Below are 26,127 nucleotides of genomic sequence, written 5' to 3' on the forward strand. Positions count from 1 at the left end.
ATGTGCTCCAATGTGTCTGGATATTCGCTGGATCTACTCAGATGTGCACTGGCCTGAATCCTATACTGTATGCTGGATGTATGCTGGGCTGTGCACTACTATACCCTGCATGTACACTGGGATGTACAGTGTGACGGAAAAAGCACTAGCATGACATTTTCTAGTACATCATGGACACATGTCCTATGAACACATTTGTGCAAAATGCCAAGCTCTAATGATTTAAAGATTGTTTCTTCTGATTTTTCCTTGAGGTCCAGGCAGACACAATCAGTCCATTTTCAAGATGCCAAAAAAGATTAAAGATGAACTTGCTTACCTTGTATTACAACCAAAGAGTGATTGATTCTAAATTATTTAATGTATAGCTCGAAAAACCAAAACCCCACAACTGAACTTGGTGTAAATGTATATTTGTCTACCCATAGCTGTTTTTCAAGGAGAATATCTGGGGAGAAACCCTTGTAAAGAAGTTCTCATCATAGAGTTCAGGGAACATTACTTCTGAATCCCTTTGGTTTCTGTCTCTTTATCAGTTTTCCCAGATGGCCCCAAAATAAAGCCATGGGGCAACAGATGATGTCATAATTCCAAGTAACAATGAAGAGATACTTTCTATTCACATAAAAAATGGTGCAGGGATAATTGAATATTCACAGGTAAAAATAAAATCCTGCACCACTATTTTATATCATTCACAAAAAGTCAAAATGTATTCAGGATTTGAATATAAGATCTTAAACCAAGAAACACTTAGAAGAAAAAATAGGAATAAAGTTCCTTGTCATGGGTAATGATATTTTTATATGATACCTAAAGCACAAGCAACAAAATTTCAAAAATAAACAATTTGGACTACATCAAGCTAAAAATTTATGAACAGCAAAAGAAATCCTCAAAATGAAAATATAACCTACAGGCCAGGAGAAAAATTTGTAAACCATCTATCTGACAACGGGTGGTTAAGACATATAAAGAACTCATACAACTTAATAGCATAAAAATAAATAACCCAACTAAATATGCATAAAGGACCTGACATTTCTCAGAAGATGTATGGAAGTCCAATAAGAACATCCCAAGATTAACATCACTAGTCATTAGGGAAATACACATTAAGAACACAAAGAGAGATCACCTCATGCCTGTTCAAATGGCCATCATCAAAAAGACAGGAGATAACAAATACAGGCTTGAAATGGAAATTTTGTGCACAGTTAGTAGTATTGAGAATTGGTATGATCACTGTGAAAAACAGCATGGAGGATCCCCCAAAAATTAAAAATAAAATTACCACATGATCCAGCAGTTCTACTACTGGGAGTATATTCAAAGGAAATGAAAGCATGAACTGAAAATGATAAGTTCACCCAGATGTTCATAGCAGCATTATTTACAATAGCTAAGACATAGAAATAATTAAAGTGTTCATAAGTGGATGAATGGATGAGGAGTTGTACTATGGATGAAGAGTTGTGGTATGTAGTTACAATATTATATTATTCAGCCAGAAAAAAATAAATGAATCCTACTATTTGCAACAATATGATAGATGAACCTTAATGGCATTATGGTAAGTAAAATAAATCAGAGAGAGAAAGGCAAACACTGTATGATTTCAGTTAGAGGTGGTATCAAGAAATCCCAAATAAATGAAAACATAGAAAAAGAGATCAGACTTATAGAAGTGGAGGGTGGATGCTAAGGGGATTGAAAGAAGGTGGTCAAAAGGCACAAACTTCTCTAAGATAAATGAGTGCTGGGGATGTAATGTACAACATGACAACTATAGTTAACTTACAGTTCAGTTCAGTTCAGTCGCTCAGTCATGTCTGACTCTTTGCGACCCATGAATCGCAGCACACCAGGCCTCCCTGTCCATCACCAACTGTTTTTCTGGAACTCTCTTGCTTTTTTGATGATTCAATGGATGTTGGCAATTTGATCTCTGGTTCCTCTGCCTTTTCTAAATCCAGCTTGAACATCTGGAAGTTCACAGTTCATGTATTGCTGAAGCCTGGCTTGGAGAATTTTGAGCATTACTTTACTAGTGTGTGAGATGAGTGCAATTGTGTGGTAGTTTGAGCATTCTTTGGCATTGCCTTTCTTAGGGATTGGAATGAAAACTGACCTTTTCCAGTCCTGTGGCCACTGCTGAGTTTTCCAAATTTGCTGGCATATTGAGTGCAGCACTTTCACAGCATCATCTTTCAGGATTTGAAATAGCTCAACTGGAATTCCATCACCTCCACTAGCTTTGTTTGTAGTGATGCTTTCTAAGGCCCACTTGACTTCACATTCCAGGATGTCTGGCTCTAGGTGAGTGATCACACCATCGTGATTATCTGGGTCATGAAGATCTTTTTTGTACTGTTCTTCTGTGTATTCTTGCCACCTCTTCTTAATATCGTCTGCTTCTGTTAGGTCCATACCATTTCTGTTCTTTATCGAGCCCATCTTTGCATGAAATTTTCCCTTGCTGTATCTAATTTTCTTGAAGAGATCTCTAGTCTTTCCCATTCTGTTGTTTTCCTCTATTTCTTTACATTGATCGTTGAGGAAGGCTTTCTTATCTCTCCTTGCTAGTCTTTGGAACTCTGCATTCAAATAGGAATATCTTTCCTTTTCTCCTTTGCTTTCGCTTCTATTCTTTTCACAGCTATTTGTAAGGCCTCCTCAGACAACCATTTTGCCTTTTTGCATTTCTTTTCCATGGGGATTGTCTTGATCCCTGTCTCCTGTAGAATGTCATGAACCTCCGTCCACAGTTTATCAGGCACTCTGTCTATCAGATCTAGTCCCTTAAATCTATTTCTCACTTCCACTGTGTAGTCATAAGGGATTTGATTTAGGTCATACCTGAATGGTCTAGTGGTTTTCCCTACTTTCTTCAATTTAAGTCTGAATTTGGCAGTAAAAAGTTCATGATAGTTAACATTAATGTCTAATATAAAGGGAACTTATCAAGAAAGTAAATCCTAGTATGGAACATCTAAAGAACTTTTCACCTCTTCATGTTTTTACTCTCTTTCTTATCTAAATGAGGAAATGGATGTTAGTGTAAGCAACTGTGGTAATCCTTTCACAAAATATGCATGTCAAACACCATTATGCTATAACTCAAATGTATAAAGTGATATATGCCACTTATTTCCCTAAAAAATTAGAAGATAATTTTTGACAGCTAACCTGTAATTGAAAAGCCAGAGTGAACACAGCTACTGTTCTGAAGCATGTTAAAGTATGAGGGCTTATTTGGCATTCTCACATAATTGATGAGATGTGAACTTCTTTTGCACTAACTCTGGAGACTATTCACTTATTCATTCTTTTAAACAACATACACGGAGAAACTTGACATTCTAATTGGGTCTCATTGCCTGTTGAACAGTATCTGCTTCCAGAAGAATCTATCCCTGTGTTTAATGTTATTCATGAATAGCATGTGGTTCCTGAGATGGTCCTTCTGTGGCTGGGGAGGGTAATAGTCTGGTCAGTTGAGTTGACCAAATGGTTTCATGTCACAGCTATTTTTCTTCGCTTCTGTTAAATCCATAGGAGAGTTATGTGGGGTATGGTTATATAAGCCAAATATGTTAAAATCATTGTATATGAGCTGTAAGTCAATGGTCTATTGAAAACTTCCTAATATTTGGACACTCCTTTGTCTAAACTAGCTGAATTCCCTGACCCAATTCACCTGCCTAACTAGAGATGCATGCTATCTATGAACATGTGAAGACATACATGTATGCATGTATATATATGTGTATGCATGTGTGTACATATAATCTCTCATCCCCTACTATTTTGAACATTGATTTCTTATTTCTCCTAATAATAGAGTCGTGTATACCATATGAGGTAAAGAATGCTTTAATTTGTTACTTTCTTATATATATGTAGCCAGTATATCTCCTTTCCATTCTTCATAAAAGAATGTAAAATGTTTAAAGATTTCTACTTTAGCTGGTAATAAACATATCTCAGCAAGCTCTGTCTTATGCAGCATTGTCATCCATAAAGTAGATGAAGACCTTAAGGGCAGTTCCATGAAGTTTACAGATGTCACTAAACTGAAGGATGAAAAACTGTGGTGGATGGCAGACATAGCATTTAGAAAACATTGTGATAGGCCAGAGAAATGAAATGGATCTGACAAGGTGAAATACAATTGGATAAACACCAAGTGTTACACCTGCATCCAAATGACAAACCACACAAGGCACAAAAGGACTTAGTGACATTTTGTCTTAATTAATCTCAATACAGGGCAACACTATGATATAACCAAAGTAAGTAAGGAAGTAAACATTGCAATCAGGCTGCATTTTAAAAACTACAGTACTTAAAACAAGATGACCGTGAATGTCAATTCACTTTGTCTTGGTCAGACCATTACTGAGAAATTATCTTTAGCTCTCTAATTCAGCTACCTCATTTGAGAAATGGTGATAAAATTTTCTTTTCCATGGAATTATCAGGATTAAAGGTGATAATGCATTTAAAAGAGTTGGCACAAAGTCTGACATGACATAAATGTTAAATTGATTGTAAATGAAAACAATGATTGGAAATATTCAAAACTGTTGAAGAAGGTGGCATATATTTGAGAGGATGGAAAAGCTATTATATGCAAATGAAAATAAAAAGAAAGTTGGAGCAGCAATACTTATATCAGACAAAATAGACTTTAAAATAAGGACTGTTAAAAGAGACAAAGAAAGATACTACATAATGATCAAGGAATCAATCCAAGAAGATAGAACAATTATGAAAATATACACACTCAACATTGGAGCACCTCAATATATATGAGACAGATGTTAACAAACATAAATGAATAAATTGACTAACACAATAACAATAGGGGACTTTAACTCCTCACTTACACCAATGGACAAATCACCCAGTCAGAAAATCAGTAAGGAAACACAGGCCTTAAATGGCACATTAGACCAGATAGATTTAATTGATATATGTATATAAAACATTCCATTCAAAGAAGAAAATGCATTCTTTTCAAGTGCACATGGAACATTCTCCAGGATAGATCACATGCTAGGCCACAAATAAGCCTTGGGAAATTTTTAAAAGTTGAAATAATATGAAGCATCTTTTGCATTCACGACTCTATGAGATTAGAAATGAACCAGACTCTGCCCTCACTTTCCTGGGAGTGCACTGGCCACAGCCACTGCTACAAGACCTGCAAGCAGGCACTAAGTGCTGCCCCCAACATCCCAGGAGCACACAAGTGCCCCTGCATGCACACTCCGTTTCAAGGGGATAACAGCCAGCTCGTGCTGAGAACGAGGGAGCAAGCATCCAAACTAAAATCATTCCCTCAATTCCAAAGGAGATAGTGAAGTAGAAGGCCTTGAACTCACCTCCTATCACAAACAACAAAAGCATAACCAACCATTGAATGACAATTAACAAGACTGGAACCCACAAAATGATGTTTTACATTCAAACAAAAAGAAGAGGCCAAAATGAAATGGTAGGAGAGGTACTTTCATGACATGGTCAAATCTCATATGTGTTGGGTGGATAACCCAGAAGCTGGAAAATAATAATATCACAGAGGTTCTCACACAAAAGTGAGAGTTTGAATGCCTGTATCAGGCTCCCTAGCCATAGGCTCTGTCATTGGGACGAGGGATCCCAAGAGCATTTGCTTTTGAAGGTCAGCAGGACTTGAGTGCAGGAGCTCCACAGAACTGGAAGAAACAAAGACTCCACTCTTGGAGGGCACACAGAAGATTTCACATACATTAGGACCCAGTACAAAGCCCAGTAGGAACCTGGCTGGACCAACCTGCACGTGTTAGAGGGTTTCCTGGGAAAGCAGAGATTAGCCATGGCTCACTGAGGAGTGGGGAGACACTGTGACAAAGGCCTCATGGAATAATGATAAGTGCCAGCTATCCCAGAGATCATCACTCTGGCCCCAAGACTTGACCTTACCCCACAGTCTACAGGCTCTAGTGCTATCTCCATTTAACTTTCCATATCTTTTTTCTTTCTTTCCTCTCAAACTATTTGTTAGTTTCATTTTCATTGCTTTATTCCCCACTTGGCACCTTGCTTTAGTTTTGTTTTCCAGTTTGAGCTTTACTTAGTTTTGTTCTTAACTGGCAAATATAATTTTTAATTTCCTTTGTTCACCTGGTCAATCTACTGTACTTTATTTTTGTTGGACTGTTTTGACTTTGCTTATGGGTGTATATGTATATTTGTGTGAAAGTGAAGTTTGGCTCGGTCGTGTCCGACTCTTTGCGACCCCATGGACTGTAGCCCACCAGGCTCCTCTGTCCACGGGAGTCTCCAGGCAAGATATTTTAATTATTATTTGTCTGATTTTGTAACTGCCATTTGTCTGGGGTTTTTCTTTGGTTTCTCATTTTTGGATATTTGTTTTAATCTCACTTAATGCCATGACAAACCACTTGTGGAATATTCTTCCCTGACCAGAGATCAAGCCCTGAGCCTTTGGAGTGGGAGCACTGACTCCAAGACCCTAGACTACCACAGAACTAACCCTAGGGAGCATCAAATAGTGAGAACTCACACAAAGGAAACCACTTGAATACAAGACTCAGCATCACTCAAACACCAGTAGCACCCTGTGCAGGATGCCTCATCTAAACAACAAGCAAAGCAAAAATACAAACCCAATCATCAGCAGACAGGATTACCACCTCACTCAGCCTTGCCCATTAGAGGAAAAACAAAGAAACAAACAAAACCTCAGCACAAATCTCACCCTGTAAGAAGCTTACACAAACCACTGGGTCAACCCTAGGAGGGCAGAAACCAAAAAGAAGAAAGAATTCAACCTTTTACAAGGAAAGAATTCAACTTTCCTTGAACCCTGGGAAAAGGAGACCTCAAACACAATAAGTTAAAAAAGAATCATGAAAAGGCAGAGAAATATTACACAAATGAAGGAACAAACTAGAAACACAGAGGTCCAAATAAATGAAAAGGAAACAGGCAAACTACCTGAAAAAGAATTCAGAATAATGCTAGTAAACATGATCAAAACCTTGAAAACAAAATGGAGAAAAATACAAGAATCAATTAAGAAAGACCTAGAAGAATTAAAGAATAAACATACAGAGACAACACACAATTACTGAAATTAAAAATACTCTAGAAGGAATCAATAGCAGAATATGTGAAGCAGAAAACGAATCTGTGAGCTGGAAGATAAAATGGTGGAAATAACTTCTGAAGAGCAGAATAAAGTAAAAAGAATGAAAAGAAATGAGGATAGTCTCAGAGACCTTTGGGACAATATCAAATGCACCAACATTCGAAATATAAGGGTCCCAGAAGGGAAAAAGAAAGGGTATAAGAAAATTTTTGAAGAGATTCTAGTTGAAAATCTCCCCAACATGGAAAAGGAAATAGTCCATCAAGTCCAAGAGGCAGAAATTGTCCCAGGCAGGAGAAACCTAAGGAGAAACACACCAAGACACATACTAATCAAACTAAAAAAGGCTAAACACAAAAAAAGAATATTAAAAGCAGCAAGGGAGAAGCAACAAGTAATATAGAAGGGAAACCCCATATGCTTAACAGTTGATCTTTCAAGCAGAAATGCTGCAGGCCAGAAGGGAGTGGGAGGCTATATTTAAAGTATTGAAAGGGAAACATCTACAAACAAGATTACTGTACCTGGCAAGGATCTCATTCAAAATTGATGAAGAAATAAAAAACTTTTCAGACAAGCAAAAGTTAAGAGAATTCAGTTCCACCAAACCAGCTTTACAACAAATGTTAAAGGGACTTATATAGTCAAGAAATACAAGAGAAGAAAAAAGATCTACAAATTCAACCCTAAACAATTAAGAAAATGGCAATAGGAACATATATGTCAATAATTACTTTAAATGTAAATAGATTAAATGCTCCAACCAAAAGACACTGACTGACTGAATGGATACAAAAACAAGACCCATATATATGCTGTCTACAAGAAACCCACTTCAGACCTAAAGACACATATAGACCAAAAGTGAGAGGATGGAAAAATATATTCCATGCAAATAGGAAGCAAAAGAAAGCTGGAGTAGCAATCCTCGTCTCAGACAAAATAGACCTTAAAGAAGATTACAAAACATAAGGAAGGACACTAAATAATGATCAATGAATCAATCCAAGAGGAAGACATAACAATTGTAAATATCTATGCACCCAATATAGGAGCACATCGATATATGAGACAAATAGTAACAGACATAAAAAGAGAAATTGACAGTGTAACAATAATAGTAGGAGACTTAAAACACCCCACTCACACCAATGGACGGATTATCAAAACAAAATTAATAAGGAAACAGAAGTCTTAAATGATACATTAGATGAGATGGATCTCATTGATATCTTTAGGACATTCCATCTAAATGTAGAAAAATACACCTTCTCAAGTGCACATGGAACATTCTCCAGGATAGACCACATCTTGGGTCACAAATTGGACTTCAGTTAATTTAAGAAAATTGAAATCATATCAAGCATCTTCTCCAACCACAATGACATGAGACATGACATCAATTACAAGAAAAAAAGTGTAAGAAACACAAACACTTGGAGATTAAACAACACGTTTCTAAACGTCTACAGGTTACTGAAGAAATCAAAAGGGAAATCAAAAAATTTCTAGAAACAAATGACAATGAAAGCACAACAACCCAAAACCTACGGGATACAGCAAAAGCAGTTCTCAGTGGGAAGTTTATAGCAATATAATTCAACCTCAATAAACAAGAAAAACATCGACTAGACAACCTATCTTTACACCTAAAGCAACTGAACAAAGAACAACAACAACAACAACATAAAAAACCACCCAAAATTAGTAGAAAAACAAAGAAATCATAAAGATCCGAGCAGAAATAATGAAAAAAAAAATGAAAGAAACAACAGTAAAGATTAATAAAAGTAAGGCTGGTTCATTGAGAAGATAAACAACATTGACAAATCTTTAGACAGATTTATCAAGAACAAAAGAGAGAAGACTCAAATCAACAAAATTAGAACTGCAAACGGAGAGGTTACAACAGACAATGCAGAAATACAAAGGCTTATAAGAACAACTCTAAGGCAATAAAATGGATAACCTGGAAGAAATGGACAGATTCTTAGAAAAGTTCAATCTTCCAAGACTGACCCAGGAAGAAATAGAAATTATGAACAGCCCAATTACAAGCACTGAAATTAAAGCTGTGATCAAAAATCTCCCAAAAAACAGAAGCCCAGGACCAGGTGGCTTCACATAATTCTATCAAATGTTTAAAGAAGAGCTAATGCCTATCCTTTGAAAACTCTTTCAAAAAATTGCAAAGGAACACTTCCAAACTCATCCAACAGGGCCACCATCACCCTGATACCAAAACCAGATGAAGGCAACACACAAAATAGAAAACTACACGCCAGTATCACTGATGAACATAGATGCAAAAATCCTCAACAAAATTTTAGCAAACAGAATTCAGCAACACATCAAAAAGCTCATACACTATGATCAAGTTGGGTTTATCCCACGAATGCAAGGATTCTTCAATATATGCAAATAAATCAATGTTACACACCATATTAACAAATTGAAAGATAAAAACCATATGATAATCTCAACAGATGCAGAAAAACCCTTTGACAAAATTCAGCACCCATTTATGATTAAAACTCTTCAAAAAAAGGGCATAGAAGGAATCTACCTCAACATAGTAAAGGCCATATGTAACAAGCCTACAGCAAACATTATTCTCAATGGTGAAAAACTGAAAGCATTCGCCCTAAGATCAGTGACAAGACAAGGGTCTCCACTTTTGCCACTATTGTTCAACATAGTTCTGAAACTCCTAGCTATAGCAATCAGAGAAGAAAAACAAATAAAAGGAATCCAGATCAGAAAAGAAGAAGTAAAGCTGTCACTGTTTGCAGATGACAAGATACTGTACATAGAAAACCCTAAAGATAGTATCAGAGAATTACTAGAGCTAATCAGTGAATTTAGCAAAGTTGCAGTATACAACATCACTATACATAAATCACTTGCATTTCTATATAGTAACAATAAAAAATCAGCAAGAAAAATTAAGGAATCAATCCCATTCACCATTGCAACAAAAAGAATTAAATATCTAGGGATAAACTTATCTAAGGAGGCAAAAGAACTGTACACAGAAAATTATAAGACACTGATGAAAGAAATCAAAGACAACATAAACAGATGGAGAGATATTCCATGTTCCTGGGTAGGAAGAATCAATATTGTGAAAATGACTCTACTACCAAACACAATCTACAGGTTCAATGTGATCTCTATCAAATTACCAATGGCATTTTTCACAGAGCTAGAACAAAAAATTTCACAATTCATATGGAAACACAAAAGACCCCTAATGGTCAAAGCAGTCTTGATGAAGAATGGAGCTGGAGGAATCAACCTTCCTGACTTCAGATTATACTACAAAGCTACAGTCATCAAGACAGTATGGTACTGTCACAAAAACAGAAATATTGGAACAAGATAGAAAGCCCAGAAATAAACCCATGCACCCATGGGTACCTTATTTTTGTCAAAGGAGGCAAGAATACACAATGGGGCAAAGACAGCCTCTTCAACAAATGGTGCTGGGAAAACTGGGCAGCTACATGTAAAAGAATGAAATTAGAAAACTTCCTAACACCATACACAAAGATAAATTCAAAATGGATTAAAGACCTACATGTAAGGCCAGAAACTATAAAACTCTTAGAGGAAAATATAGGCAGAACACTCGACAACATAAATCAAAGCAAGATCCTCTATGACCCACCTCCTAGAGTAATGGAAGTAAAAGCAGAAGTAAACAAGTGGGACCTGATTAAACTGAAAAGTTTTTACACAGCAAAGGAAACCATAAGCAAGGTGAAAAGACAACCCACATAATGGGAGAAAATAATAGCAATTGAAACAACTGACAAAGGATTAATTTCCAAAATATGCAAGCAGCTCATATAACTCAATACCTGAAAAACAAACCACCCAATCAAAAAGTATGAAGACCTAAACAAACATTTCTCCAGAGAATACACCCAGGTCTCCCCCACTGTAGGCAGACACTTTACCATCTGAGCCACCAGGAGAGTCAAAGAAGACATCCAGATAGCTAACAAACACATGAAACGATGCTCAACATCGCTCATTATTAGAGAAATGCAAATCAAAACTACAATGAGATATCACCTCACACTGGTCAGAATGGCCATCATCAAAAAATCTATAAACAATAAATGCTGGAGGTGTGGAAAAAAGGGAACGTTCTTGCACTGTTGGTGGGAATGTAAATTGATGCAGCCACTATGGAAGACAGTATGGAGATTCCTTAAAAAACTAGGAATAGAACCACCATATGATCCAGCAATCCCACTCCTAGGCATATACCCTGAGGAAACCAAAATTGAAAAAGACACATGTATCCCATTGTTCATTGCAGCACTCTTTACAATAGCTAGAACATGGAAGCAATCTAGATGTCTATTGACAGATGAGTGGATAATGATATTGTAGTACATATACAAAATGGAACTTTACTCGGCTATAAAATGGAATGCCTTTGAGTCAGTTCTAATGAGATGTGTGAACCTAGAACCTATTATACAGAGTAAAGTAAGTCAGAAAGAGAAAGATAAATATCGTATTCTAATGCATATATATAGAATCTAGAAAAATGATACTGAAGAATTTATTTACAGGGCAACAATAGAGAAAAAGACATAGAGAATAGACTTATGGACATGGGGAGAGGGAAGGAGAGGGTGAGATGTATGGAAAGAGTAACATGGAAACTTACATTACCATATGCAAAATAGAAACCCAATGGGAATTTGCTGTATGTCTCAGGAAACTCCAACAGGGGTTCTGTATCAACCTAGAGGGGTGGGATGGGGAGGGTGATGGGAGGGAGGTTCAAAAGGGAGAGGTTCAAAATTCTGTAAAGCAATTATCCTTCAATAAAAAATAAGTTAATTCAAAAAAGGGTGGAGGCACAGACTGAGAAGATATATGAAAATTTTTTAAAGAGCTAGAACATTCAAGAAACAAAGAGATGAACAATATAATAACTGAAATGAAAAATAAACTAGAAGGAATCATTAGCAGAATAAATAAGGCAGAAAAATGAGTAAGTAAGCTGGAAGACAGATTGGTGGAAATCACTGCTGTGGAACAGAATAAAGAAAAAAGAATGAGGAAAGTTTAAGACCTCTGGGACAACATTAAATGCACCAACATTCACATTATAGAGGCCCCTAAAGGAAAAGGGCCTAAAAAATGTGTGAAGAGATTATAGCTGCAAACTTCCCTAAAATTAAAAAGGAACCATTTATTCAAGTCCAGGAGCACAGAGATTCTCATACAGGATAAACCCAAGGCAGACCACATTGAGACACATATTAATCAAACTGACAAATACTAAAGACAAAGAAAAAAATATTAAAATCAAGAAAGGGAAAGAAACTAAGGAATCCCCATAAGGTTATCAGCTGATTTTTCAGCAGAAACTCTGCAGACCAGATGGGAATGACATGAACTATTTAAAGTGATGAAAGTGCAAAAAACAAAACAAAACAAAACAAAACAAAAAAACTACAACAAAGAGCACTCTACCCATTACGGTTTTCATTCAGATTTGATGCAGAAATAAAAAAATTTACTGTTAAGCAAAAGGTTAGAGAATTCAGCACTACCAACTAGTTTTACAAAAAAATGCTAAAGGAACTTCTCTAGGGAGAATAGAAAAAGCCACAACTAGAACCAAGAAAATGGGGAAGCTCACTTGGAAAATGCAAACATGAAGAGCAAAACATCCATGCACAAATCTGGTATCAAAACCAGCAATCAAGAGAAGAGGACAGTACAAATGCAGGATATCAGAAATGCATTTGAAATTAAGAAATCAGCAGATTAAAAATTTTGTACATGGATAGATTTCTAAATCAAAATCTCATGGGAACCATAAGCCAAAAATCTACAATACAAACACAATAAAGAAAAAGCAATCCAAACAATACAATAGATAGTCATCATATCACAAAAAAAGTGAACAAAAATGGAAGGAAAGAAAAAGGACCTGCAAGGACAAGTCCAAACGATTAACAAGATAGCAATAAGAACATTCATATTGTTGATTACCTTAAATGTAAATAAATTAAATACTCCAACCAAAAGACATAGACTAGCTGAATGGATGCAAAAACAAGACTTGTATATATGCTGCCTATAAGAGACCCACTTCAGACTTAGGGATATACACATACTGAAAGTGAGGGGATGGTAAAGGGTATTCTATGCAAATTCAATCAAAAGAGAGTAATAGTAGCAATGCTCATATCAGACAAAATTGACTTTAAAATAAAGATTATTAGAAGAGACAAGGAAGGACACTGCATAATAATCAAGGGGTCAACCCAAGAAGAAGATAGAACAATTGTAAATATATATGAAACCAACATAGGAGCACCTTAATATATAGCAAAAATTAAGAGCCGTAAAAGGAGAAACCCATAGTTATAGTAATAGTGAGGGACTTGAGAACCCTATTTGCATCAATGGATCAATCACTTAGACAGAAAATCAATAAGAAAGCATACGCCTTAAATGACACATTAGACCAGATAGACAATTTATAGAACATTAAATCTGAGAGCAACAGGATATACTTTCCTCTCAAGTACACATGGAACATTCTCCAGGATAGATCACATCTTGGGCCACAAATCAAGCCTTGATAAATTTGAGAAAATTGACATCAAACATGTTTTCTAGTCATAACACTATGAGATTAGAACTCAAATATAGGGTGGGGTGGGGGGAGACAGCAAAATGCACAAACACGTAAAGGCTAAAAATATGTTACAAAACTACCAATGGATCACTGAAGAAATGAAAAAGAAAGTAAAAAAAAAAATCTAGAGAAAAATGACAATGAAAAAAACTATGATCTGAAACCTATAGGACACAGCAAAGACAGATCTAAGAGGGAAGTATATAGCTATATAATCTTACCTTTGTAAACAAGAAGAATTTCAAGCAACCTGACCTGACATCTAAATGAAGTACAGAAAGAAGAACTAATGAAAGTGAAAGCTAGTAGAATGAAAGAAATTTTAAGATCAGAGCAGAAATGGTGAAATATAGAGGAAGAAAACAATAGAAAAAAATCAATGAAACTAAAACCTGGCTTTTTGAAAAGATAAATAAAATTGATAAACCTTGAGCTAGATTCATCAAGAAAAAAAGCTAAAGAACTAAAAAAATATATATATATTAGAAATGAGAAAGGAGAAGTTCCAATTGAACCTACAGGAATACAAACAATCAGAAGACCACTTCAAGCAACTATATGCCAAGAAATAGAAAACCTAGAAAAAAAATGGATGAATTCTTAGAAAGGTATAATTCCCCAAGTCTAAACCAGGAAGAAATAAAAAATATAATCAGACCAATTAAAGTACTAAAATTAAATCTCTGAATAGAAAATCCTATTAAACAAAAGTCTAGAACCAGATGGATTCACAGGCAAATTCTATCAAACATTTAGAGACGAGTTAACATTATCTCTTTGAAACTCTACCATAAATTTGCAGAGGAAGGAACACTTCCATGCTCATTCTACAAGGCCACTGTCACCATGAAACAAAAAACAGACGAAGATACCACAGAAAAAGAAAATTACAGGCCAATATCACTAATGGACATACGTGCAAAAGTACTCAACATATTACTGGTCAATTGAATCCAACAATACATTAAAAGGGTCATACACCGTGATCAAGTGGGATTCATCCCAGGGATTCAGCGATTCTTCAATATACACAAATCAATCAGTGCGATAAACCACATCAACAAATTGAGGAATAAAAATAATACAACCGTCTCAGTAGATGAAAAGGCTTTTGCCAAAATTTAACACACCATTTATGATAAAAGGTAAAACATCAAGTGAACATTGAGGGAATTTCCTCAACATAATAAGGGCCACATATGACAAACCCACAGCTGATATCATTCTCCATAGTGAAAAGCTAAAAGCATTTCCTTTAAGACCATGAATAAGACAAAATGTCCATTCTCACCACTTTGATTCAACATAGTTTTAGAAGTACTAGCCTCGGCAATCAGAGAAGAAAAAGAAACAAAAATATTCCAAAATGGAAAAGAAAACTGTCTTCTGTTTACAGATGACATGATACTATACATAGAAAATTCTAAAGACACTATCATAAACTACTAGAGCTCATCAACGAATTCCACAAAGTTGCAGAATATAAAATTAATGCACAGCAACCTCTTGCATTTCTATACATTAACAATAAAAGATCAGAAACACAAATTAAGGAAACAATTCCTTTTGCCATTGCATCTAAACTACCAGACCACCTGACCTGTCTCCTGAGAAATCTGTACGCAGGTCAAGAAGCAACAGTTAGAACTGGACATGGAGCAACAGACTTTCCAAATCAGGAAAGGAGTGCCTCAAGGCTGTATATTGTCACCCTGCTTATTTAACTTATATGCTGAGTACCTCATGCGAAATGCCAGACTGGATGAAACACAAGCTGGAAACAAGATTGCTGGAAGAAATATCAATAGCCTCAGATATGCAGATGACACCACCCTTATGGCAGAAAGCAAAGAAGAACTAAAGAGCCTCTTGATGAAAGTGAAAAAGGAGAGTGAAAACGTTGGCTTAAAACGCAACATTCAGAAAGCTAAGATCATGGCACTGGCTCCATCACTTAATGGCAAACAGATGGGGAAACAATAGAAACAGTGAGAGACTTGACTTTAGCTTTTGGACTCCAAAATCACTGCAGATGGTGATTGCAGCCATGAAATTAAAAGAGGCTTGCTCCTTGGAAGAAAAACTGTGACCAACCTAGGTAGTATATTAAAAAGCAGAGACATTATTTTACCAACAAAGGTCCATCTAGTGAAAGCTATGGTTTTTCCAGTAGTCATGTACGAATGTGTGAGTTGGACTGTAAAGAAAGCTGAGTGCTGAAGAATTGATGCTTTTGAACTGTGGTGTTGGAGAAGACACTTGAGAGTCCCTTGGACTGCAAGGAGATCCAACCAGTCCATTCTGAAGGAAATAGGTCCTGAATATTCATTGGACGGACTGATGCTGAAGTTGAAACTCCAATACTTTGGCCACCTGATGCGAAGAACTGACTCATTGGAAAAGACCCTGATGCTGGGAAAGATTGAAGGCAGGAGGAGAAGGGGACAACAGAGGATGAGATGTATGAATGGCGTCACTGATGCAATGGACATGAATTTGAGTAGGCTCCAGGAGATGGTGATGGACAGGGAAGCCTGGCATGCTGCCGTCCATGGGGTCGCAAAGAGTTGGACATGACTGAGTGACTGAACTGAACTAAAAGAATAATCTATCTAGGAATAAACCTTCCTAAGGAAATGAAAGACCTGTAATCTGAAAACTGTAAAATGTTAATGAAAGAAATTGAAGATGACTCAGAGAGGTATTTCATGTTCTTGTATTGGACGAATCAATATTGTGAAAATGATTATACTCCACAAGACAATCTACAGATTTAATGATATCCCTATCAAATTACAAATGGCATTTTTCATAGAACTAGAACAAATGAGACCTAGTTAAACTTAAAAGCTTCTGCATATCAGAATAAACCATAAGCAAAACAAAAGGACAACCCACTGAATGGGAGAAACTATTTGCAAATGAAGTGACCAACAGGGGTGTTATCTCTAAAATACATGAACAGCTCATGCAGCTCTATGTCAAACAAACAACCCAACCAAAACATGGGCAAAAGATCTAAATAACAGTTTCCCCAAAGAAGACATACAGATGCCAGAAAAGCACATGAAAGGATGCTCAACATCAGTAATTATCAGAGAGATGCAAATCAAAACTACAATAAGGCATTGTCTCACACTGGTCAGAATAGCCATCATCAAAAAATCTACAAACAATAAATGCTGGCAAGGATGCAGAGAAAAAGGAACCCTCCTACACTGTTGGTGGGAATGTAAATTGGTACAACCACTATGGAGAATGGTCTGAAGGTTCCTTATAAAACTAAAAATAGAACTACCATATTATCCAGGGATCCCTCTCCTGGGCATATATCCAGAGAAAACTAAAAATGGAACTGCCATATGATCCAGCAATCCCACTCCTGGGCATATATCCAGAGAAAACTGAACTTCAAGGTACATGCACCCCAATGTTCATTAAAGCACTATTTACAATAGCAAAGACATGCAAGCAACTCAAATGTCCATTGACAGAGGAATGGATAAAGATGTGATACATATATACAATGCAGAATTATTCAGCCATTGAAAAAGAACAAGATAATGCCTTTGCAGCAACATAAATGGACCTAGAACTTATCATATTAAGTGAAATAAGTCAGAGAAGGATCTTATATGATATTGCTTATGTGTGAAATCTTTAAAAAATGATACAAAACAGAAATAGAAAGCCACAGAAAGCAAATTTATGGTTACTAAAAGGAAAATGAGAGGAAAACTAGGATTATGGATTAAAATGAACACATTATTATATGTAAAATAGATAACCAACAGGGACCTACTTTATAGCATAGGGAACTATACTCAAAATCTTATATTAACCTATAACAGAAGATAATATAATAAAAAGGTATATTTACTTGTAACTGAATCACTTTGTACAGCTGAAAAATAACACAATTTCATAAGTCAACTATAATTAAAAATAAAAATAATTTAATTTTTTTAAAAAGTGGCAACAATAGTGAAAAGATTTAAAATTATGAGGAATCATCAAAAAATCAGACATGCTTGCTCTAGAGATGAGATGATTCAGAAGAGACACAAGAGCTCTCTTCTAAGAATGAAGAATAAAAATGTGATAGAGGGATGAAGAGTTCTTTGATTACCAATGATGAAAACAAGGATCAGTGAAGATGGGCAAAAAAAAATCCAGTTTTTAACATTCAGAATGGTACAGAGTTGCATGAGTAAAATACATTCCATGGTGGTGAGTTCTTCAAGATTGGAGAACTTAGAGCACATGTTTTCATGACTTTTGAATATGTTTGCTCTAGACTAATTAAGTATAGGTCAAAATTTGGTTGTGTGTCCTCTAGGGTATATTCTGGCCGGTATATTCTGGCCCTGATATTCTCAGGTTTTGTGAATATTTGGCAAAGCGGTTTTAACCATAAAAGGTGGCCATTTGTCTCACCTTAAATTTTTAGCTGTTCATTGTCTGAGGTGAGAAGTTACTGTAAGCAACAGTCATATAAATAAGCAGCAGCACTGGGTAATATTCTATTGTGTATATATACTACATCTTTGTCTATTCATGTCAGTGGACATTTAGGTTGCTTCTGTGTCCTGGCTATAGTTAATTGCACAGCAGGGAGCATTGGGGTACATGTGTCTTTTTGAATTACAGTTTTCTTAGGGCATATGCCCAGTAATGGGATTGCTGGATCATATTGGATCACTGGTAGTGATGTGGATAAACCTCAAGTCTGTCACACAAAGTGAAGTCAGAATGAGAAAAATAAATATCATGTATTAATACATGCATATGGCATCTAGACAAATTGTACCGATGAACCTATTTTCAGGGCAGGAATAGAGACGCAGATGTAGAGAACGCACTTGTGGACGCAGGGAAGGAACGGGAGAGGGTGAGACAAATTGAGTAGCACTGACCTATATATACTACCACGTGTAAAGCAGCTAGCGCGAAGCTGCCGTATAGCACAGGGAGCTCAGCTTGATGCTCTGTGATGACCGAGAATATGGGATGGAGGGGAGGCGAGAGGGAGGCTTCAGAGGGAGGGGGATATATGTATAAAAGTATACGTATAGCTGATTCACAGCAGAAACTAACAGCATTGTAAAGCAATTATACTCCAATTAAGAAAAATAGGAAGGAAACACTGCAAAACATTGTTTCAATGTTTGAATGCTATCGACCTTCAATCCTTTATGAGTATTCAAGGTCTTTACTCCAGAAATTATACTTTGCTATAATTTGGGGAACTCCGACCTCAAGGTGGGAGGTGGCACCTGTAATAAACATCCTAAAAACTATCTCATAGAAGAAAAATTATTTTGAAACCAGGAAATCTAATGATGCTGCTTAGAGAATTGCTACCTCTGTGATACTGAATGAATCAGTCAGCCTTTCTGAGCCTCGGTTAATTCTTTTGTAAAAAGGGAATAGTCAGACTTCCTCCCATAGCTGAGGCAGAGATAAAATGAGATGAATGCGTTCCAATGTGTCAGGTTATTCACTGTGAACTGGGAAAAGTACAGCAGCATGATTTTCCACTCAAATGAGTCCTTGATCATTCATGCATTTTTATCTGCTTAGTTATAATTTTACTTAGAAATATGATTTTTAAAAAACATTTAGAAAAAAGTTTCAAGAACATTTCTTTTTTAAACTTAAAAATGTCTCCCTGTTAACACGGACTGCTCTGCAGGCAAGGGGAGGGAAAGGCAGGCTTTTTATGCCTGAGTATACATGTGTGCATCTGTTTTGAGCAAAACAGGAGGTGGTCAGGGGGTTACTATGACTGTCAGAAATCTGTCCTATGTGCTCTGTAAAGTGTTTATAACATCAGTTTTCTTCATGCAGCTTATTGCTTCCCTAATGATGAAACCTCCTTAACCTCACTTCTAAATAGGACGGGAAGATATTCTGCCGGCGGACAGCTTGCGATTGCCAGAATCCAAGCGTTGACCTTTTCTGCTGCCCAGAGTGTGACACCAGGGTCACAAGCCAATGTTTGGATCAAAATGGACACAAGCTCTATCGGAGTGGAGACAACTGGACTCATAGCTGCCAGCAGTGCCGGTGTCTGGTATGTCGTCTTCCTTGAGTGTGTTGTCCCTTATACTCTCGAGGGGTTTACAAACTCAGTTGCCTATGGGCTTTAGTTTCCTGCTATTTGTGATCCTGGGCAGGAAGATGTGGGTCCTGTGGCTAGGTAAGGGGCAAATGCTCTTCCAGAAGACATTCATTTTCCACTGTTTAAAACAGCATGCAAGACATTTACATAGGACAAATTTGGCCCAAGTTGCTTTGCAACTGCTACTTTTTAGCAAATCCAGTACAATGAAAATCCCCAAATGACAGAAAGATATTGAGGCCTTGATCAGGAGTTGTAGTTCTTACAGAGCCAAGTCTTTCATTTCTTGGGACATTACCAATAAAGATTTCAGTATGAGAGGTAACAGAACATAGTAGAAATACCAGGGAATGATATTGATTCTAGGCCATAGAGACCTAGAATTCAGTCCTGGTTCTCCCACATACAAGCTCTGTGTCATTAACTTGAGCTAGTCCTAGCATTTCACTTGATCATTCTTTCCTTCAGTGTATACAAGTGGATGAGCACCTATTTTGTAGGGCTGTTGTGAAGATCAGAGATATGTGTGAATGACAAATATAGTATTTGACACATAGAAAGTACTTAATGCACAGCAGTAACTACTGTTCATGTTTCCTGGATCAAAAAATTGGTTTCAAGAGCTAAACCGTCATATAGAAAAATGAAGGGTTCCTTTGTATCTAAATATGGGGATACTAAGGGTATAATCAGGTTTGAGAAATTTCAGAGAAAAAACTTAATTTCTGGAACTGGTTCTTTCTGTTTTAGATTATACCACAGACAGAGATTCCTAATGTTTCAAAGACTGTTAAAACACATTATCATAGTGAATATGATATTCTATCTCTGAGGGAATTACAGCCAGTGGAGTTGAGTCATAACTAAGTCAATTTGTAACGGAAACTGTTAGCTGCATTTTGTAATGTAACATTTTCTAAAGTTAATGATTCAGTCTATAGATATTGCATAAAAACAGGCATTCAGAGACATCATGCTGTAAATTTCCATTGGATTTTCTAAAGTCACCTGGTGAATGTGCAGATAATCTTAGTAGAAATAATTCCTTCTTGATTATTCCTAATACTGAGGAGTATAAGTTAGATATATTCAAATCATAGCCATTTTTCACATCTCCCATTCAAGAACAAATTCAACACAGCTATAGAATTAGCTCACATATCAGTCTGAAAAACTGCATTTCTAAGAAGCCAGTCTTCAGCACTCAGAAGAACAAGTATTAATTTTAGACATGAAATTTTTACAGAATTTCAAGAGGATCCCCCGCCATTCCAGACCCTAATATTTTCTGGGAAAACTGATGCTAATGAATATAACTTTGTGATGACTTGAGAATATAGTGGGTTATATTTAATGTCAATAATTTGCACATGCCAGATCCCAGATGATGTAACAGTGATCATGACGTGTGTGCTAAGTCACTTCAGTCATGTCTGACTCTGCAACCCTATGGACTGTAGCTCACCAGGCTCCTCTGCCCATGGGATTCTCCAGGCAAGAATACTAGAATGGGTTGCCATGCCCTCCTCCAAGGGATCTTCCTGACCCAGGGATTGAACCCATGTCTCTTACATCTCCTGCATTGGCAGGTGGGTTCTTTACCACTTGCACCAGCTGGGAAGCCCCGTGAGCATGACAGATGTGGGCAATCATGAAGCAAATCAAAGGCCATGATCTTGTGATGCTGACTGAGTTTGAGTATGAGTTTGCATTCATTATAATAAGTGTCATGATAACAGAAGAGGCTACTTGGAGAAACAGATCTGCTATGTGCAGGTCAGTGGGGCCGCAGTTGCCAGTTTATAGACTACTTGGAGGCCGCATCTACACTGTAACACTGCACTGCACATTAGTGATGTATCACTAGCCAGACAAAACATTCAAAACCATTCTGAAATGGTTCTCCTAATATTGCACAACCTCAGTTCTAAATCTGACACAAGCACCTCAGTGTGATGTTGTTGAAATAGTACAGTGACTCAGGCTCCTCCTTTGACCTTAAGAAAAATAAGTTTCTCTTTATATACTAGCCCCGTATCATCTCTTTGTTCATTTGATTAGCATTTACTGACCAGAACTGTGCCAAGTATCAGGGAGAGAAAGGAAAAAGTCCAGAACCTGAAAGCTCAAAACTTAATCTGGAATTGTATTAATAACCACAATAAGAATCACTATAAAAAATAATTATGGATTGCCATTGGCACAGAGAGATGGGACCTAACTCTCCCCATGGCTGCAATATAGACAGTCAGCAAAAGCATACTGGAGGAGATGATGTCGGTATTCCTCCTTTAAGGAGGAAGCACGTCATACCCATATAGCATCATACACATAACGATGCTAAAGTAGGAACAGTCAGTGAGGACAGTCATGGGTATTCCTGAGGATTTCCCTTTCTGGGACTTTGGCCACAGGATTGTGCAAAAAGCTAATGAGGAGGCTTTTTTTTTTTTTTTTTTTTTTGCTTTTTCTCCACAGGAAGGAGAGGTAGACTGCTGGCCGCTCACTTGCCCCAGTTTGAGCTGTGAGTACACAACTATCCTGGAAGGGGAATGTTGTCCCCGCTGTGTCAGTGACCCCTGCCTGGCTGATAATATCGCCTATGACATCAGGAAAACTTGCCTGGACAGCCATGGCCTTTCGAGGCTCAGCGGCTCAGTGTGGACTATGGCTGGATCTCCCTGCACAACCTGCAAATGCAAGGTAATTGGGTGTCCTGAGGATAACCAGGCCTCGGACATGTGCCAGAGAACCCCCGCAGGAGGGCCTCTCCTGATAGTTCTGAATGCATGGGTTCCCAGGGGCGTGGAAACAGGCAGGCATTTGCTTCTCGCCGGAGGTTAATCTGTCTGAATGGATGGCAGTAGTACTGTGTATAAAGGCAAATTCCAAGTGAACATGGAACAAAATAATCCTCTCTAGCCTGTAAAATATAGAATTTAAATAATTCACCATAGGCCCAATTATGGCTGATTTAAGCTATTTTGACCTGACTTTGGGAAAGAATGGGGAAAAAAAAAAAAGATCTATTTTCATCCTGGAAAATAATTTTAAGCTCTTTCAGACAACTATCTACATTAGAAGAAAGTGTTTTATAAATCTATAAAGTTGTTTGCTTTGTTTAATTATCACAATGCCTAATGCGGGGACTTGAAGCTCCTGCTGTAAGATTTAATTAACTGTGATTATTTTCTTGTCTTTTTGGAGGCATTCCCGTGAGGCATCCTCACATGTCTTTAAAATTAAAAACTGACCCCTTCCTCCCTTCTAAGCTTATGGAGAGCTATGACTGTAGTAGACTTTAGGCAGGGTCAAATTTCTGCTGAAACATCTGCTTAAATTCCCATGATTAAGCATGTTAAAAATATTAATCCATTTGATTCTATCAAATCCTGGCTCAGCTTCAGGCATCAGTGGAAAGATCCCGACTTGCCTTTTTATGCTGTTATAAATGTGGGTTCTTTTTTCTGAGAAGTATTATCTTAAAATGCAGCCCTGATAAGAAAAGGACATCAAACTTCATAAAGCAAAAGTAATGGTCCCGTATTCCTTCAACCCCATCAAACACAATGACCAGGGAATATATAGACCTATGGTATTCAGTATTATTTCTCTGAGGTCAGGTTTGAAATTCATTTAGGAGAATTATAAAGGTATATTTACACTGTGTGTGCACACATGCTTAGCTGCTCATTCATGTCTGACTTTTTGCAACCCCGTGGACTATAGCCCACCAGGCTACTCTGTCCATGGAATTTCCCAGGCAAGAATACTGGAGTGGGTTGCTACTTTCTCCTCAAGGAGATCTTCCAGACTCAGAGACTGAACCAGCATCTCCTATGTCTCCTGCATTGACAGGCAGATTCTTTACCACTGAGCCACCTGGAAAGTCCATATTTAATATTAATATGTGTAATTGATTTCTCATGAATTCCTAATAATTGATATGTACCTTCCCTCTCATAGTCACCACTAGAGAGTCTGTATTTACCCCTAATATGCCCGCCTTTCTGGAAGTCATTTTGGAGTTATTTTCAGGTTCTTTTTGGTATTTTTGAATAGTTTTATTAATGGCCATTTATCTTTCAGACCGTTAATTTTGGAAAGAATCTCAATTAGAGTAACTGTAGTGAATAAACTGTGTGAACAACAAGTTGGAAATACAGAGGAGTCTCAAACATGGTCTGAGTTCAGATGGGGTATATGAAGTTTCACTGCCAGCAGAACCCAACAAGAGGGACCCTGTAGGGTCTCATAAGTCTTGCCTTCCATTTTACTCCTCTTCTGGCATTTTTCTAGTAATCGCTTTTATAGCATTCACGGAACTAGTCTCAAAATGTAACTGATCATTTTGAATGTAAAAGTGGACACTGCGTATTGATTTGTATTCTATGTCTCTGGCTAATGCTTGTGTCTTGCACAGAATGGAAGTGTCTGCTGTTCTGTGGATCTGGAGTGTCTTCATAATAATTGAAGTATTTAAAATGGACTCGTCATCGCAGAAGAAAAAAGGACAAAATAACCATCCAACATGATGAAGCAGGAGTTGGTGTTTGTTTTTTTTTAACCACAGACAATTACCAAAGTTCCCATTGAAGGAAGGTGTTTGGGGGCTGCCTTTTGGACCCACAATGTTGCTCATCCTTGCTAGCCTAGTCTAGGTGACCTATAGTGCATTGCACTTAAGTCTATAATTGTTTTAAAAAAAAAAAGTGTCCCGTGTTGTAAATCACGTTTCCCTTATCAGATCATTTACAGACACATTTAAATGATCTCATGGTAAATGTTGATGTATTTTTTGGTTTATTTTGTGTACAAACGTAATAGAGACTTGGCTCCTTTTATTTATTCTTTTCTGGATTTTTGGATCAAATTCTACAATAAAGTTGCCTGTTGTGATTTTTGTCCCATCCACTGAATACTTAATATTCAGATCCCTGTGAAATGCATTAATGTGTGTATGTACAGCCTAACTGCCTCTTAAATTGCAAACTGTTGGACACATCTAGATCCTCACTCATTCAGCTTAAACCAGCTGAAAGCAATTATGCTATGTTAAAGAAGGGAAAGACCACAGATACAAAAAAATAGCTATTTTGAAAAGAACTTTCTCCTCCCTCTTACAAACAAAATGAAACAAAATCTCAAGCCACAATTTAGAAGCAACAATGCTTGCAGCCTTTTCTGGCATTGAAAGAGAAAGTATCTTTGCATTGGTTTTATATAGTATTTAATAACTTACAGGGCATCCATGGCGGCTCAGCTGGTAAAGAATCCACCTGCCATGCGGGAGACCTGGGTTCAATCCCTGGGTTGGGAAGATTCCCCTGGAGGAGGGAAAGGCTACCCACTCCAGTATTCTGGGCTGAAGAATTCCATGGACTATATAATCCATGGGGTCGCAAAGAGTCGGACACGACTGACACACTTTCACTTTAATAACTGACAAGGGACTTCCATGCCTATTCATACAAGTTGCCATGATAGCATAGGTGCAGGGTATTATTCCTACATTATGTAAGAGTAAATCAATGTAGCCCAAACAACCAATTTGTTCAGATCTAGTTGACTTATTGAGATTGTTAATCAGGTCTCCTAATGCCTTCTCAATGATATTTTTGACTAAATCATGCAACATCTTATATGGTAGAGGGTATACTTTTAAGAAAGCCATTTATATATTCAGTAGCTGTTTTAGAACACTGAATATTTTTATTTGAGCCATTACCATTATTTTTAAAAGTTGGCAGTTACTGAGTTACACAAAATGAATAAAATGTGCAAATGACATTGTATCTGAGCTGAAAATTCAAACTTAGGTTGTAATTTCAAGTGAACTACACCTTTGTGTTTCTAATACCTAAGGATTCTGAATTCATAATTGTGCTGAATCAAGTTGGTTCAGGAAATCTTGTGCATAAAAATCAAAGCAAAGACCTAAGTTGTTAAGTCAGTCATGCTAAATATATTTTAAATCCCCAATGTTAATAATTAATTAAAAATTACAAGTTCATATCACTAATTTATTGATATTTGTCAATATTTTGTGATATAATTCACTACATGAGATCAATTTCATGTGCTAACTTATGATATAGCAATTAAAGCTCAATTTGACAACTACTGCTATAGTTGTCAGTATAGTATGGTAAATTAGAACAC

At 36.9% G+C, this 26,127-nt stretch overlaps 1 protein-coding gene across 2 annotated transcripts in view; it reads left to right on the plus strand.

The window, feature by feature from the left end:
* Nucleotides 1–24,502, plus strand: part of NELL1 (neural EGFL like 1) — a 1,025,511-nt gene extending 1,001,009 nt beyond the window's left edge. For both annotated transcript variants that reach the window (XM_061158429.1, XM_061158435.1), the window contains 3 exons: nucleotides 19,741–19,917; nucleotides 22,444–22,668; nucleotides 24,389–24,502. In XM_061158429.1, coding sequence (XP_061014412.1) covers nucleotides 19,741–19,917; nucleotides 22,444–22,668; nucleotides 24,389–24,439 — 453 coding nt within the window. In that variant the 3' untranslated portion in view covers nucleotides 24,440–24,502. The remainder of the gene's footprint in view (nucleotides 1–19,740; nucleotides 19,918–22,443; nucleotides 22,669–24,388) is intronic.
* The last annotated feature ends 1,625 nt before the right edge of the window (nucleotides 24,503–26,127 follow it).

The sequence above is a fragment of the Dama dama genome, chromosome 2 (assembly GCF_033118175.1).
Source record: "Dama dama isolate Ldn47 chromosome 2, ASM3311817v1, whole genome shotgun sequence".
In the NCBI taxonomy this organism is placed as follows: domain Eukaryota; kingdom Metazoa; phylum Chordata; class Mammalia; order Artiodactyla; family Cervidae; genus Dama; species Dama dama.